This window comes from Camelus bactrianus, chromosome 5 (genome assembly GCF_048773025.1).
Source record: "Camelus bactrianus isolate YW-2024 breed Bactrian camel chromosome 5, ASM4877302v1, whole genome shotgun sequence".
Classification (NCBI taxonomy): domain Eukaryota; kingdom Metazoa; phylum Chordata; class Mammalia; order Artiodactyla; family Camelidae; genus Camelus; species Camelus bactrianus.
Window position 1 is genome coordinate 31,991,104 of NC_133543.1, and position 13,760 is coordinate 32,004,863.

The 13,760-nt window shown below is 39.2% G+C and overlaps 1 protein-coding gene across 7 annotated transcripts in view; it reads right to left on the reverse strand.

The window, feature by feature from the left end:
- Positions 1-13,760, reverse strand: part of ZEB2 (zinc finger E-box binding homeobox 2) — a 130,312-nt gene that overhangs the window by 6,031 nt on the left and 110,521 nt on the right. For all 7 annotated transcript variants that reach the window (XM_074363605.1, XM_074363606.1, XM_074363608.1 and 4 more), the window contains 5 exons: positions 13,408-13,596; positions 12,499-12,713; positions 9,752-9,860; positions 6,856-8,825; positions 5,286-5,466 (listed from right to left, as the gene is read on the reverse strand). In XM_074363605.1, coding sequence (XP_074219706.1) covers positions 5,286-5,466; positions 6,856-8,825; positions 9,752-9,860; positions 12,499-12,713; positions 13,408-13,596 — 2,664 coding nt within the window. The remainder of the gene's footprint in view (positions 1-5,285; positions 5,467-6,855; positions 8,826-9,751; positions 9,861-12,498; positions 12,714-13,407; positions 13,597-13,760) is intronic.

The window sequence follows — 13,760 nt, forward strand, 5'->3', positions numbered from 1 at the left end:
GGCATTAGAGCTCCAATGGGAGCAAATTTCCAAGACAGGCAGGAGCAGGAATGGAGGAAAGATGATGTTAAGAATGTCTTATCAGCCATATGCTTCTAAGAATAAAAATTAGAGAAGAAATCATTTGAAAACACAAAGTAGAAAGACGGATGTCTTGGAGGCTGAACTAACCCCAAGCAGTGTTTTCCCGCTAAAGTTTTCCGTGAGATGTCAGCCACTTGTTGAGTGCTAAAATACTCTTCAGCTAGAGAATGCTGTATTTCCTTTGGCATTCCAGGCAGTTTCTAACCAGTGTTTGGAACTTGAAACTGGTGCCAAGCCTAAACACATCTGGTTGATTCCAGGCCACAAATAGCACTGGAATGCCTTCAACACCTTCCATAGCTGCCATACTTAAAAGTTTATTTCCAAAATAGAACTGACAAAAAAAAAAAAAACCAAAAAAAGAAAAAAAACAACTTATCAGACTGATGCTCCAGGATTAAAGTCAGAAGTGTGTCGTGGAGGGGGAGGGCAGTGTGTATTATCATAACAGACAGGAAGCTACATACTTATATTTCCTCATATAAACTTGCATCTCAGCAAATTAAAAACCAGCATGAGTAGATTCAACTCCATTTTCATTTGCTAAGTGACATGTTATAAGATTAGGAATACATTCTACACACTTCAGGTATATGGTTATATGGCAACATATAATCTCAATTAGTAATCAAATCTCTTTAATAGTGTTATTGAATGTTTCTGGGGAATGTTACTACTTAGAAAATGCTGTAGGCTGCTATATGTCATTTCATTAATGGTCTTTATCTTAGTGTAATATCTGATATCAATTAAGGGATAAGATGTGGCAAGGCACAATATTAAGAGTACGAAGAAGTTATTTACCTGTAAGAGGGAAACTGGAAAGGTATTTGCTGTTGGCCACTCATTGTACTGGAAATATAGAAGATTCTAGTAACCTGCTTATTGGCAGCCAATAGTCTGAAGAAGAAAAGTGTAATTCAAACCACTCAAAAACTACTCCTTAACTTTTGGAAAAGATGTTTTGATGAGGTACACTGGATAACAGAGAAGAGAATTTCAGTAGAGTGCCAAGAGTTTGGAAAGACAGCGTGTTTTTCCATTTGCCAAGACCACTGGGTGGGAAGGTAATTTAACAGGAAGCAGAAATGCATTTGGGAAAAAGAAGTTTTGCCTTCCAGAAACCCTCAAGTCACTATATACGAATTTGGTCTCTCTTGTGTGCACTTGGACCGTTAAAAAAATGCTATTAGGAGCAAGGATGAGATGTTTCTGACAGGGGCAATTCATTCCCAGGGGCAGGATGGTACAGAGTCTGATTGCCTGGGTTCAAATCCATCTTTTATGACCAGCTATGCAGTCTCAGGCATGTTAATCTCTCGGAGGATCAGGGTCTTAGTCAGTAAAAGGGAAATCATTTGGGGACCTAACTTGCAGACTGAGCGTAAGGAGTAAAGGGACAACATAGGTAAAGTGTTTGGTACAAGGATTGCACGTAGTAAGGGCTCAATGAATGTTAGCTATTTTTATTTGTACCCACTAATACATGTGCAGTAATTTCCCAAGTTGTAAGCAAGATGCATGATCAGGAGCAGAGTACATGGATGAAATGAGGCTGAATGGAGAGAAGAAAAGCTGCAGATGAGAACTGTCTTGGTCCTGCAGTTGCTACAGCGTACATGAGCAGCTCTGTCCTGCAACCTCCCTGAGGTATGAGAGTCTCCGCAGCTCAAGAGCACAAGAATGCAGTTAGGTCACCACACGGACCAGCTGTGCGAATAAGTCTGAATGAACATCACAGCTGATGTGGGTCCCTCTTTTCCAAAGGAACAAAACACAGAGCAGTGTGTCCTGACAGAATGAGCACTCCTGAGGACAAGTTCAACGCCTGTCAGAAAGGCTTCGGGGATGCCCACGGAACTGCAGTATATTCGATGGTTCCAGGCAATTGATTTTCTGGGACTTCCCTTGATGATAAATAATATGCTCAAAATTGAAATATATTAATTCTACACTATGAAATGACAATCCAAAAGAATAAAATGTTGAGCTATTATGTCATGCAAAGGACAGAATTTGGAAGCAGTGGGTGGGGAGTTCTGACCTATACCTTGCACTAAATATTCTACTAATCTCCAGGCATTTCACTGGCAAGCATTTAATAAATTCAATTTAAATAGCAACTGACTTGGCCATTTATCTCTTTTTAACTTGTTTGATTGTTTACCTGATTCAAATCAAGATATCTTGGAATTAAGTATCCACATGAACAAGATTCAGACAGAAAACATCCAAACTGATATGAAATGAGTCAAAACTTTTTCAGGGTAAGTTTTTTTTTTTCCTCTAATATCAAGGTTCATGATTACCTGACAGCTAGAATGAAAACTGAAGCTCATAAACAGGTTTCTGATATGAAAAATATTATCACACAACTGAGAAACAAAATTGGCTGGTAATTTATTTAAAACTTTGACTTCACTCAACAGTAGAAACATTTGGATTACTTTTCTGAATAAAGTGGGTTTAAAAGCACCTATCATGCAATGTCTCAATAGCGAAAGTACTTAATAAATGTCAGATTTAAATTTCAGTGGAATATAAGTGAGTTCTTTACAGTGCCTAACAGAGTTTCAGATTTTGTATTTCACAGTCCTTGTTTGTGACAATTAATCCTATTGAAATCAACATTTATGTAGTGTTTCCTTCCTCTGCCCTAGTCCCAGTTTCCAGGAAATGCAAGCAAGCCATGAGCTGCTGGGAAGGAGAATTAAGCATTCCATCCTTGGTGTCTGCCTAGGAAATAAATTAAACAGGTCGAGGTAAAAGAGCAGAGGGTCTCAAAAATAAGATCCTCATAATTTCCTTCTTAATTTAAACGATTCTATACATTAAATTATAAACAGATGTAAAAACACACTTTATCAATGACACGTTAGTAATCAACAGTTAATCAAATAACCATTCAACTTCATTTCCCAACCTTGGAATCAATCAACCCAAAGATTGTTCTCACTTATAATTTTCATATTAATACATTCTCAAAGTATTACTAGTGCTTAATACAAACAAACGAAAGACGTGTGGGGCCCAATTAGGAAAGGAAAATGAACTAAATTTCCACATGTATCATAGTGATAGAAAATTCATGAAGAACTTCACTTTGATGGAACCAAATACACTGACAGTAGTAATGTCATGAGATGTTTGGTCAAGAAACCAAAAAGTTAACACACTGGAAAGCTGACAAGCTGGGAAGCCAAAAGGAGGATAATTAATCACACGTTTAGAGAAACCATTGGATGGTTAGCACCTTGTTGCTAGGCAATGTTAGTAGGCAACCGATCTTCTCACATTTTAAAGGACCAGAATATTTTACCTTTGTTTTTTAAAATACAGTGTCTTTTTCAAATTGATTATGCATATTTTTATTTGTCAACTTTGGAGTCTCTCAACTATCTATACACCTATAAAGTTTATGGACTATCTAGTTTATGAGAAATAAAGATATTGACTAGAAGTAAACAGGTATGACAGCCCTCACTAAGATAAAAGTTTGACACTCACCATGTAGTAAGTGATAGAGTTTGCATATGGTCATATAATAAAACCAATCAGAGAGGGACAGATGCCTTCAGTGATGTGCCTATTGTAGCTGAATAATGAAATACAAAATATATTTGAGGTTGATTAAGATATTAAAGTAAGTTTAGGTATGAAAATATCTTTATAATACTTAAATAAGACTTGGCACTAAAGAAAGTATCTATTGATAGCTATGATAAAAGACAAACGTAGGAAAATTGTGATGTTTCAAACACTGACTTATATCACACAAGTATAAAAACTACTGGGATCTGCTATTCAAATAAGGTTGACTTTAAAGTCTCATTAGTTGAACTTTTGAAATAATAACAATTAGTATAAGACAATTGAAGAGAAAGAAAACTGGGTTGGTTGGAGTAAGAGCGCTGTTATTTTTCAACCATGTCCTCTTCACAAATGCCCGCAACACTTAGTGTTGCAGAACTCGCTCAACTTCCCCCCACCCCTTCAGGCTGACCGCGGTCACTTATGCCCAGCGAGGAGTAAGGGAAGATGGTCGTACAACTACTTCCCAAGGATAGTTTTCAGCCACTACAAAGGGCGCCACGTAGTCAGTCAGTCAAAAGGTGACAGGAAGTATTCACATTTCCTTATCTTTTTTCTTTTACTTTTCTGCCTCTTCATCACTTTTCCCCCAAAGGCATTAATATTAGGCTAATTTTTTTCCTCCACGTTAAAAAGCTTGATACCGGACATCCTGGTTTCAAATGAGAATTTTCCTCTAACTCCCCCCCCATCCCCCCCCCCCCCCATTGGCATTTTGACCGTGATCCTGCACTCCTCCCTCTCCCACCGAGGGCCGAGGGCCGGACAGCGAACCAGGTTTCTAGTTAGGAACAGGGATGAAGCAGGGTTACTCTGTGGTTAAGGAGGCGGGAGCGCGGGAGCGCGGGCGCGGCCCCACCGCGGAGCGGACATCGGATTCTGGACTGTGTTTCACTTCATGGCTTTGCTCCCTTCTTTTGAAAAAATTAACCCACTCTCTGTCTCCTTACAGGGGAGTATTAGGCTGCTGTCTTTTTCAGCCCTGTGCAATTCTTCCTAATGAGGAATGCATAAATTGAAAAGAAACTAACTCAATTTAGAAAGCTGCATATTAGTCTTCCAAATATCAGTCATTTCAGTAGCTCATTTGGCCTGTTACTTTACTTACGTCTTTTCTTTCACAACACTAGCACTTTTTGTTTATTCAAAATATGGCCAATTTATACAAATTAAACAGAATCACCCTCAAATCATGGCTTACTTGATGCTTCAATGATGAAACTAATATGGCACTGACTGAATTTTTTTATCATTAAAATTTTTCCATCTATAGGTTCATCCCAGCTTAAGTATTTGAAGATCTTTCCAGTAGCTGGCTTGTGCCACTCCATTTCCCTGCCCTGGCCATTTAAATACACCTCTGACATGACTTGTGAATTCACTTTACAGACGAACTTGAAAAATACAAGACAAGCACTCTCATAAACACATGAATGATCCAATAAACAGGCAACAAAAAAGTCCTACCGAGCTAGGCAAAAGCATTATTTCTTCCTTGTTGAAGGTATCAGCATATGCTGCATCTTATGTTGCACAAGTGTTCTCATTAAATATTATGAAATGTACAGCAGGCCAGGAAGCTCTAACTAGCTAGTCAAAGTCACTCATACCTGTGTGTTCGTATTTATGTCGCAGAAGGGAACTGCTTTTCTGGAATGTCTTGTCACATAAGTCACATGCATACATGCCACTCTCTGTCTTCTTGATCTTCTTTCGAGACAGACAGGAGTCGGAGTCTGTCATGTCATCTAGGCCTGACATGTAGTCTTGTGCTCCATCAAGCAATTCTCCCTGTGATATAATCACACAGTTCAACACAGTCTCTTCTCTTTATGTTTACACCAAACAACTTCGCGTTGCCTGACATTTGGAGACCCTCAGAAGGGCTTGCTATGAAACGATCTAGTTTTTTAAAACTACTACTTTCCATGGACAATACGTGAGGTTTCATGTTTCAACGAAAGTATAAACCTTCTCTGCCCTCAGTGGTAGAACTAACTGTTTTTCAGGGATAGAACATGGTCAACTCTGAAGCTGAGAAAGACATAAATTTCTCTAAAACTCTTACTTCTCCTTCTATCAGGAAATACCTGTGAGTGAGAATTTAACACCAGATTCTGTGTATTTTCCAGTGTGCTTGACTTTAGAAATGATCTGCAGCTGTAGAAACCCCGTTTTAATTGAATTTTATATTTAGGTACAAAATGTTATTATTATGCAATCTATTTAAATGTATGTCTACCAACTAAAGGCCTCAAGCTATATTTTTATATTTAATTTTCTAATTTGAAATAGGGAATATTAATAATACTTTTTATCAATGTTCTATCTATGTTAAAACAGCCTTCAGCATTGAGCAATAATGAATGTGGATCAGTAAATTATTAAATTTCTTGATATTTATTTTGTCTTGATCCAAAGGAGTGCAAACTTGCATGATAACATACATTTCCATTTGCTAGCCCACAGTTCAGTTTTCTTAGACTACGTTTGCACTAATTAATATTAGGGAAGATTAAATAGGCTTAAATACATTTACAAAGAGGGCAGATGTACTGTAAATTGGAATACTGGAACAGCTGTCACAGAGGGGCACTGCTACTTATGTTCCTATTTTGCAAACAGGGAATACACTCCATGATGTTAAAACATACCTGCTACTGTATTTGAAAACCCATAAATTACTTACGAGTTTGAAAACTACAAAGGAAGTCCCATGGAATGCACAAAATATTTTAAAAATACTCTTCCAAATAAACTAGTCTCTGTAAAACCAAGTATGTATCAAATTTATAGCTGCATTATTGCAAATTGTGAGCATCTGTAAAAGCATGTGACTGTTATGAACGTTAACTTTCAGCATCTATGTTAGTCTTACCAAATATCCCTATCAATGTATTATCCTAAAACCAGATGGGCCAATCTAAAGAAATCTCCAAAGTAAATATTAAGTCCTTTATCTTTTTTAAGGCAAATGTGCTTACATAATACAATATTCCCGTTTTCCCCGCTTTATTTGTCTAGGTTACTTAGTTTTAGATTCAAGCGAAAACACACTCTTCTATTTCTCCTGAGAATATAGCACTAGTTTTTTCACTAAGATTTTTTTTCCCCCTCCATGCACATACATGCTATGATAGTCATCTCCTCTCTTCAGGGCAGAAAGGTGTGTCTCATTACCTGAAATCCTTGTTTCCGCTGGTACTTTCTCCTTTGCTGCATATCAGCAAAAGTAGCTGCTCCAGTTGGGTAAGTATAGGCCATATGTGGTAGGAAGCTCATCTGATCCAGTCCTGGGTATGGTCGGAGCCCAGGGATACTAGTCTGGACTGGTGGCATGAAAGTGGCGGGGGGAAATGCGCTTTGTGGAGGAAGAGCTGTGTATAAAGGTTTGGCACTGAATGGGTTCATGCCGAACACTGGGTTAGTGCTTTTGTTGTCCAGATTATTTGAATTTGAAAACTCCTTCTTAATAAAAGTCAAGTTCAGAGGCTCATCTGAATTTTCAGATGACGAAGAAACACTGTTATGGTCTAAATTTATGCTGCCTACTTTTGTTTTGTTCTTTGTGGCTATAATACTTTTGGGTTCTTTCATTTGTTTTGGTAATGACAAGTCCAAAGGCTCAGCCTGGAGCTCCTCGGAAGAGAAGCTGTTTGGAGTGTAAGAACTACTGTGGGAGTTTTTAGAAGATGTGGAGGAAAGATTTAAGGGAGAAGGAGTGTTACTCCTGGAGTGGTCCAATTTTTCAACTGGTTTAATATTGGCGAAATGGGAAGGTTTGGTTAGCCTGAGAGGAGGATCACAATTCGTAACACTGTTGTGGAGTTCCGCTATTGACGGCGATGTTATTGAGTCCATGGGTTTCACGGGAGACCTGGGTAACAAAGAGTCTTTTGTGGGAGGGTTACTGTTGGGAGCTAACGGCTTGGAGTTCCTTTCCAGTGATGGTGACCTGGAATTTGAATACTGGTAGACTTTTCGTTGCTCAAACCATTCCTTCACAAATTCCTGAGGAAGGCCCACAGCAATGGAAATTTTCAGCAGTTCATCAGAGTTGGGCTCCATGTTCATAGCATAGTATGCTTTAAGTACAGACATGTGGTCCTTGTATGGGTTGATGGGGCTTGTCATTCCTTTCTCAGAAAGTACAGATGACAAGAGGAGGGCTTTATTATCAACAAAAACTCCGGCTTTGTTGGGGACTATGTTTTCATGAGGTTGCAGGACTGCCTTGATCTCTTCATTCATCTTACAAAGGTAACGTTCATGCTGATGCAAAGGAATGGGGCCAGGAAAACTTTCTTTGCAGAACTGGCATGAGAAGGGAGTGGATATGTTGTGGTTCTCCATCATTTTGTCATCGGTGACCAGATCTATTAAAGTACGCAGCTTCTCTTTCTTTATGTTACTGATCTGTCTCCTCGAGTCAGTGGTCAAGCTCTGGAGGCAAGCTTTGGCTTCATTGACTTTTTCAAGCGTGTAGTCAATAATACTTTTAGTGGCACCGTTATGACTCACTACTGGAAGACCCACAGGTGGAATATTAGGAGAAGCAACTCCTTGTTCCTCGGGTTGAGAGCATGGATCCTTCATGTGATAACCTTTCAACTTTGAAATGTCTTCGGCCTTGCAGTCCATTTTTTGCCTGGAAACTGTGTTGTCCACAATCTGTAGAACCTTTTGTACCTCGCTTAAATTGCTATTCATGGTGGGAAATCCGAGCAAGGGGGCTTCCATCCCTACACCTAAGTGCTGCATTGGACTCTGAGCAGATGAATGGACTCCTAAAGGGCTGGTGGCTCCAAGTGCACCATTCATGAAGGGACTAGTGCCACTAAACCCGTGTGTGGCCATGAGAACTTTATAGTCATTGAAGTCTAGTGGTTCTGTTTTAATTTTAAGCAAGCCTGTTTGTTCAGACATACTCAGTGGTTTTCCATTCTCCAATTTGTTTCTTAACTGGGTAATGGCGGAATTAGTCGGAGAAGAAGAAACAGAGTTAGGGGAGGAGCCCGTCTTGATATTATTTCTCATCCGGCCATTTACAGAGATTAAACCAATGCATTTCTTGCTGCTGATGTGTGAACTGTAGGAACCAGAATGGGAGAAACGTTTCTTGCAGTTGGGGCACTCGTATGGTTTTTCACCTAAAATGACAATTAAAATTAACATTACATGTCTTTGATTGGGTAACAATTGCAATTGCCGACCAAGGCAAGACTCTGTGAAACCAAATGAAAGCAACACAATGGGCCACCTCTACGTTCTAGGTGCTTAGGTTAGAATTATGCAGCCGTAACTGTTTCTGGGCTCTATCTCCCCTGGAAGGACGTAATTCAAGATGTTAGCAGTGGAAGGTGAGGGATATCTGTGCCTTTTTCAGCCAAGATCCCAAATCTCGCCTTGCCATCAGCAGCTTCCTATTTAAACAGAGTGTCAGATTAATGCGTGGTCAATAGTACAATAAAGATGCCACAGTATTTAAAGGGAAGTGTAGCCATGGCTTTAATCAACTCTGTGAAGATTCCATTGATTCTACCAATCCAACTAGTCCTTTGAATAGCATCCAATTTAGTAATAAAATGCTTGGCAGAGCTATCAAAATAGTTATAAAGGAGAAAGCTCAGTGATAGGATGTTGTTCTGTAATATACAGCTCTCAGGAATCAAGGAGCACTTATCAAAAAAATTAGTTTTAATCCAAAATTCTTCACCTTTGCTCTTTCAGGGCTGGGGATCAAAAATGAATATTCTTAAGAATTTGCCAGCTGAGTTTCTTCAGGTCAAAACCATTTAATCTGTCGAAGAGTTTTTAAAAGGCCCAAAGGCAGCCTCTAGATTTTATGACAAATCAAAGCACGCGCAATTGCTATGGAGTAAATATAAGCACGGTAGCAGTGACAGTGGTGGTACCATATGTCTCATGAAGACAGTGGGCACACCAAGCTTATGAAAAAAAACAATGGGTAGTTTCAAAGAACTACAAACACGGTTGTGTGCATTTTACACAATTTTTAAAAATGCCCCTAATGAAACAAAATGCAAGTGTGAACACCAGCCCCTCTGCTACTCACCGCTGTGAATTCGCAGGTGTTCTTTCAGGTGGTGTTTATATTTGAAGGCCTTGCCACACTCTGTGCATTTGAACTTGCGATTACCTGCTCCTTGGGTCAGCATTTGGTGCTATAAAAGGAGAAAGACTGACATCAGTTTCGTGCAGGAGGAACAAAGGAAATTTGTTACAAATATTTTTAAAAGGCCTCTGTTTTCAGACAGGCCAAAAGGTTTGAGTGCATGTTTATTTATTTGCCCAGTCTTTCAGAGTTGCAATAAAAGTGATAATGTTGGCAATAAAATTGGAACAAATAAAAAAAAAAGTGCTTTCACATGCGCATCCAGCACTTGCTTTAGAATTATCTCTGTCTTCTCTTTTCCAAAATGTTTCATTGAGCCGTTGGAGATGAGAAAGCATAATTGCAAAGATGTTTGTGGTTCCCTGTGTTTACTGCAAATTCTAAAATCTGAAGATTCCTGGTTGGAATGCAACTATTTTGTCAAGGAAAAAAATAAATATTATCCCCCAAATCCTCAATAGTCTTCTCAAAAACACTCCCCACAAAATAACTCATTTTACCAAATTTTCTGTATTAAGGTAAAAGTATATCTTCTAGTGAAGCAATACGAACTTTAAAGAAGGAAAAACACACACACACACACGTAAATAGGAAAATCCTTGACAACAAATATTTCACTACGTGATAAGCATGTTTAAATGCCCCATTCACTGTGCTAGGAGCAAATATAAACCCTGCTTTTCCTGAGGTGCTGCATACAAGATTTGATTCACTATCAAATGTAAGAGACAACATCTTGGGTTAGAGCTGCTTGAGCAGTTTTATCACAGGCCAGTAGGGAAGACTTCACCGACTTGTCATTTTCCTTTTTAGTAGTGTGCTCGGGAGTAGGAACGAAAAAGAAAAAAAAAAGTTTGCTGAAAAGACAAGTTAAAAGCAGCAAAGATATAATCAAACACAGCTGACCTTTTTGAACAAGGGGAAAAAAAGCACTGTGACTTAGAATTCTGAAAAAAAAAAAAGAAAGAAAGAAAGAAAGAAATACAGTCATCCACTCTGGCTGCTCAAGGTAGGAGGCCAGCCTTTTTCAAGCAGCAATGACACAAAAGCCTTTTGCAAAAAGACAGCACAGAAACGGTACGACAACTGCTAGGGTGTGCTGAATCTTCCCACATTCCTAGTGAGACAGATGGTGTTACATGGGACACAGGGAGGTTTGTTCAAACAGCAGCAACCTTCAAAGATCAAGCAGAGCCCAGCCCGCCGAGCGCCATTGAGGGACCAGCGCTCATATGTTGCTGAGTTGCATAAACAAACAGCAACAGCTGCTTTGTCTCCCCCCACGGCCCTCAGAGGACTACTATAAACTTTAGTTGTGCCACTGTTAATATGATACAATCATTTTAATTTACTAATTGTAAATGCCATGAGCAAATGAGGGGACTTTTCAACACCAAAGCTACCATTCATAATGCGCCAACACAATCACACTTCTGCATGTGAAATTTAAAGCAGTTACGCTAGATAAATATCTAGGCACTTTTTTTTTCCTAGAGTTTTTGTGCATACAAGCAAGGGGAGATAAACTGTTACGTAAGTGTAACTATGCAAGCATAGTTTTTATAACTGAACTTGGAAAAACACTCAGGTGACAAGTTCAATCAGATATAAATGAAATGATTTACAGGAGCTGTTTTCTTAAAATAATAAAATTCCATAATCTAGTATCATCATCATTGCTTGATCATGATTGCTTATTCTCATTTTCCTTATTCGAAGAAAATAAAGCCCATAAGAAAGAAATAGAAGAATTTTAGAGAATATCCTGTTTAATAATTTTAAAACCTGATACGGTGTCATGGGTTTCTACAGAGTGATTCCAGATCTGTAGGGTAAGTTACTGGGACTCAAGGCACACCATTTCTGTTACCATCCGAACACATCATAGTATCAATCTGCAGGCAATTCTCCCAGGAGGACAGAAACAGCAAGTTTGCTAAACAATTGAGGGACACTGTAAATCAATCCAATTCAATCATTTTAAGAGTTTAAGAAGCTATGCTTACCTCTTCAGGATAGAGTTTTTATTTTTAACACAAGCAAGGCCACAGAGGCAGAGCAATTTTAACATTTAGCAACAAATAGGCATATCAGGAAGGGATCATTTTTAATGCATATCCAACCTTTTAATATTAACCCAGTTTATTTTATATAGATATACATACACATTATATGCTTTTTTGATTTTCCTTAAAACAATTAGATTTCATAAACTAGTAGCAGCTTGTAAAAATAGTCCAAGTAATTGAAGATGTTATGTGACAGATGAAAAAATGTACACATTTCTTTTTCTATGACTTAGCTCCTATATGAAAAAAAATTCTAAGTAAAACTAGGTGAAAAATGGAATTAAAATTGCTGAGATGTTTAATAATGTATAATTAAAATGCTACAATTTCATTCACTTTTTTTGTGGAACATAAAAATGAAACTAAAGTCAAGTTAAAGTGCAAATAAAATTTCTAAATTAGAAATTAACACACTCATTCGATCGTGAACATAAGACTATTAAATCATATTAGAAGAGACCATCAAAAAATCATTTAGACCTCAATTAAAGCTATTACCATTAAAAGATCTGCATCTTCAAAATGCCATGAAAAATTAATAATGATTGCCAATCAAAGCCATATCGTTTCTCTAAGGGGTTATTATAAGAAAGAAATCACTTAAAACCAACCCCCCACCTGATCTGTCCCTGGCTTGTGCGTCACCATATGCCGCTCGAGCTGGGTGCGGTAGGCGAACGTGTAGCTGCAAAGAGGGCAGGAAAAGTTCTCCTCATTCTTCTCGTGGCGGTACTTGATGTGCTCCTTCAGCGATGTCAAGCGCTTGTAGCCCCGGTCGCAGTAGGGGCAGGTCAGCAGTTGGGCAAAAGCATCTGGAGTTCCAGGTGGCAGGTCTGTAGCCGAGAGACGAGAGGGAGAGAAGCGGGCCAAAAGGTCAGTAAATCAATGGCAGCTAATGGGCTGGCTGCCCGGGCTGGTATGACAGGAATCACCGCAATCTGCTCCCCGGGAGTGCCATCGCCACGCGGCCTCGGCGCGGCCGGCCCGCGCGCCCCGGGCGGACGGGGGCCGAATCGGCTCGCACGGCGCTGGAAAATTAATTAACGACGGGAGCATTCTGGGGGATCCTTAAACAGCTGATAAATGAGCAAACTCTCTTTCGGTGACTGACACTTGGTCGTAAACCTTTAGTCACATATGACTCAGGAATTCACCCAGTGAAGGGGCTTTTCAGGTGTCGGTAGAGAAGACCAAAGGTTAGGGTCAGTGCTTCTAAACTTTGGTGGTTTTTTTTCCCCCTCAAAAGTGAAATATTTCAGAAAGATAGGAATCAATTTAGATATTTTTATCTCTTCGAAAGAGGCTCTAATTGTTCTCGTTCTTTATTGGATGTACAGATGACACAAATTTGCTGACAAAAAAATTTCACAATACCCTAAAATTACAGTTCTAATCTTTGCTCATGAAATTCCATGCCTCTGCAGCTGTTCTTCAAATTTTAAGGTAAACACCCAGGCATGTAGTGCATTTGTAATTGTAACAGCTGCAGAGGTCAGCGTAGTGGCTAAAAATGAATTACAGCCTCACCATTTTCTTCCTGCCCATTGGCCTCTGGCGTGCCAAGGCGAGACAGCTCCTCGGGGGCTTCTGGGTAAATAATGGCTGTGTCGCTGCGCTGAAGGTACTCTTCGATGCTGACTGCATGGCCATCGCGTTCCTCCAGTTTTCTTTTGGCAAAGTATTCCTCAAAGTCTGATGTGCAATTTGCATTCTTAACTGAAATGGTAAAAAAGGAGAAGAAAATGTCTTTTCAGGGCCTTCTACCTAGAAGCCCGAGTCTGCTTACATCACTGTTAGTTAAGACATGTTGACTTGCAAAAAGATCACGATTCCTAGCTTATGTGGAGGAAATGTTGGAGATGACCAGTTATTGACGGAAT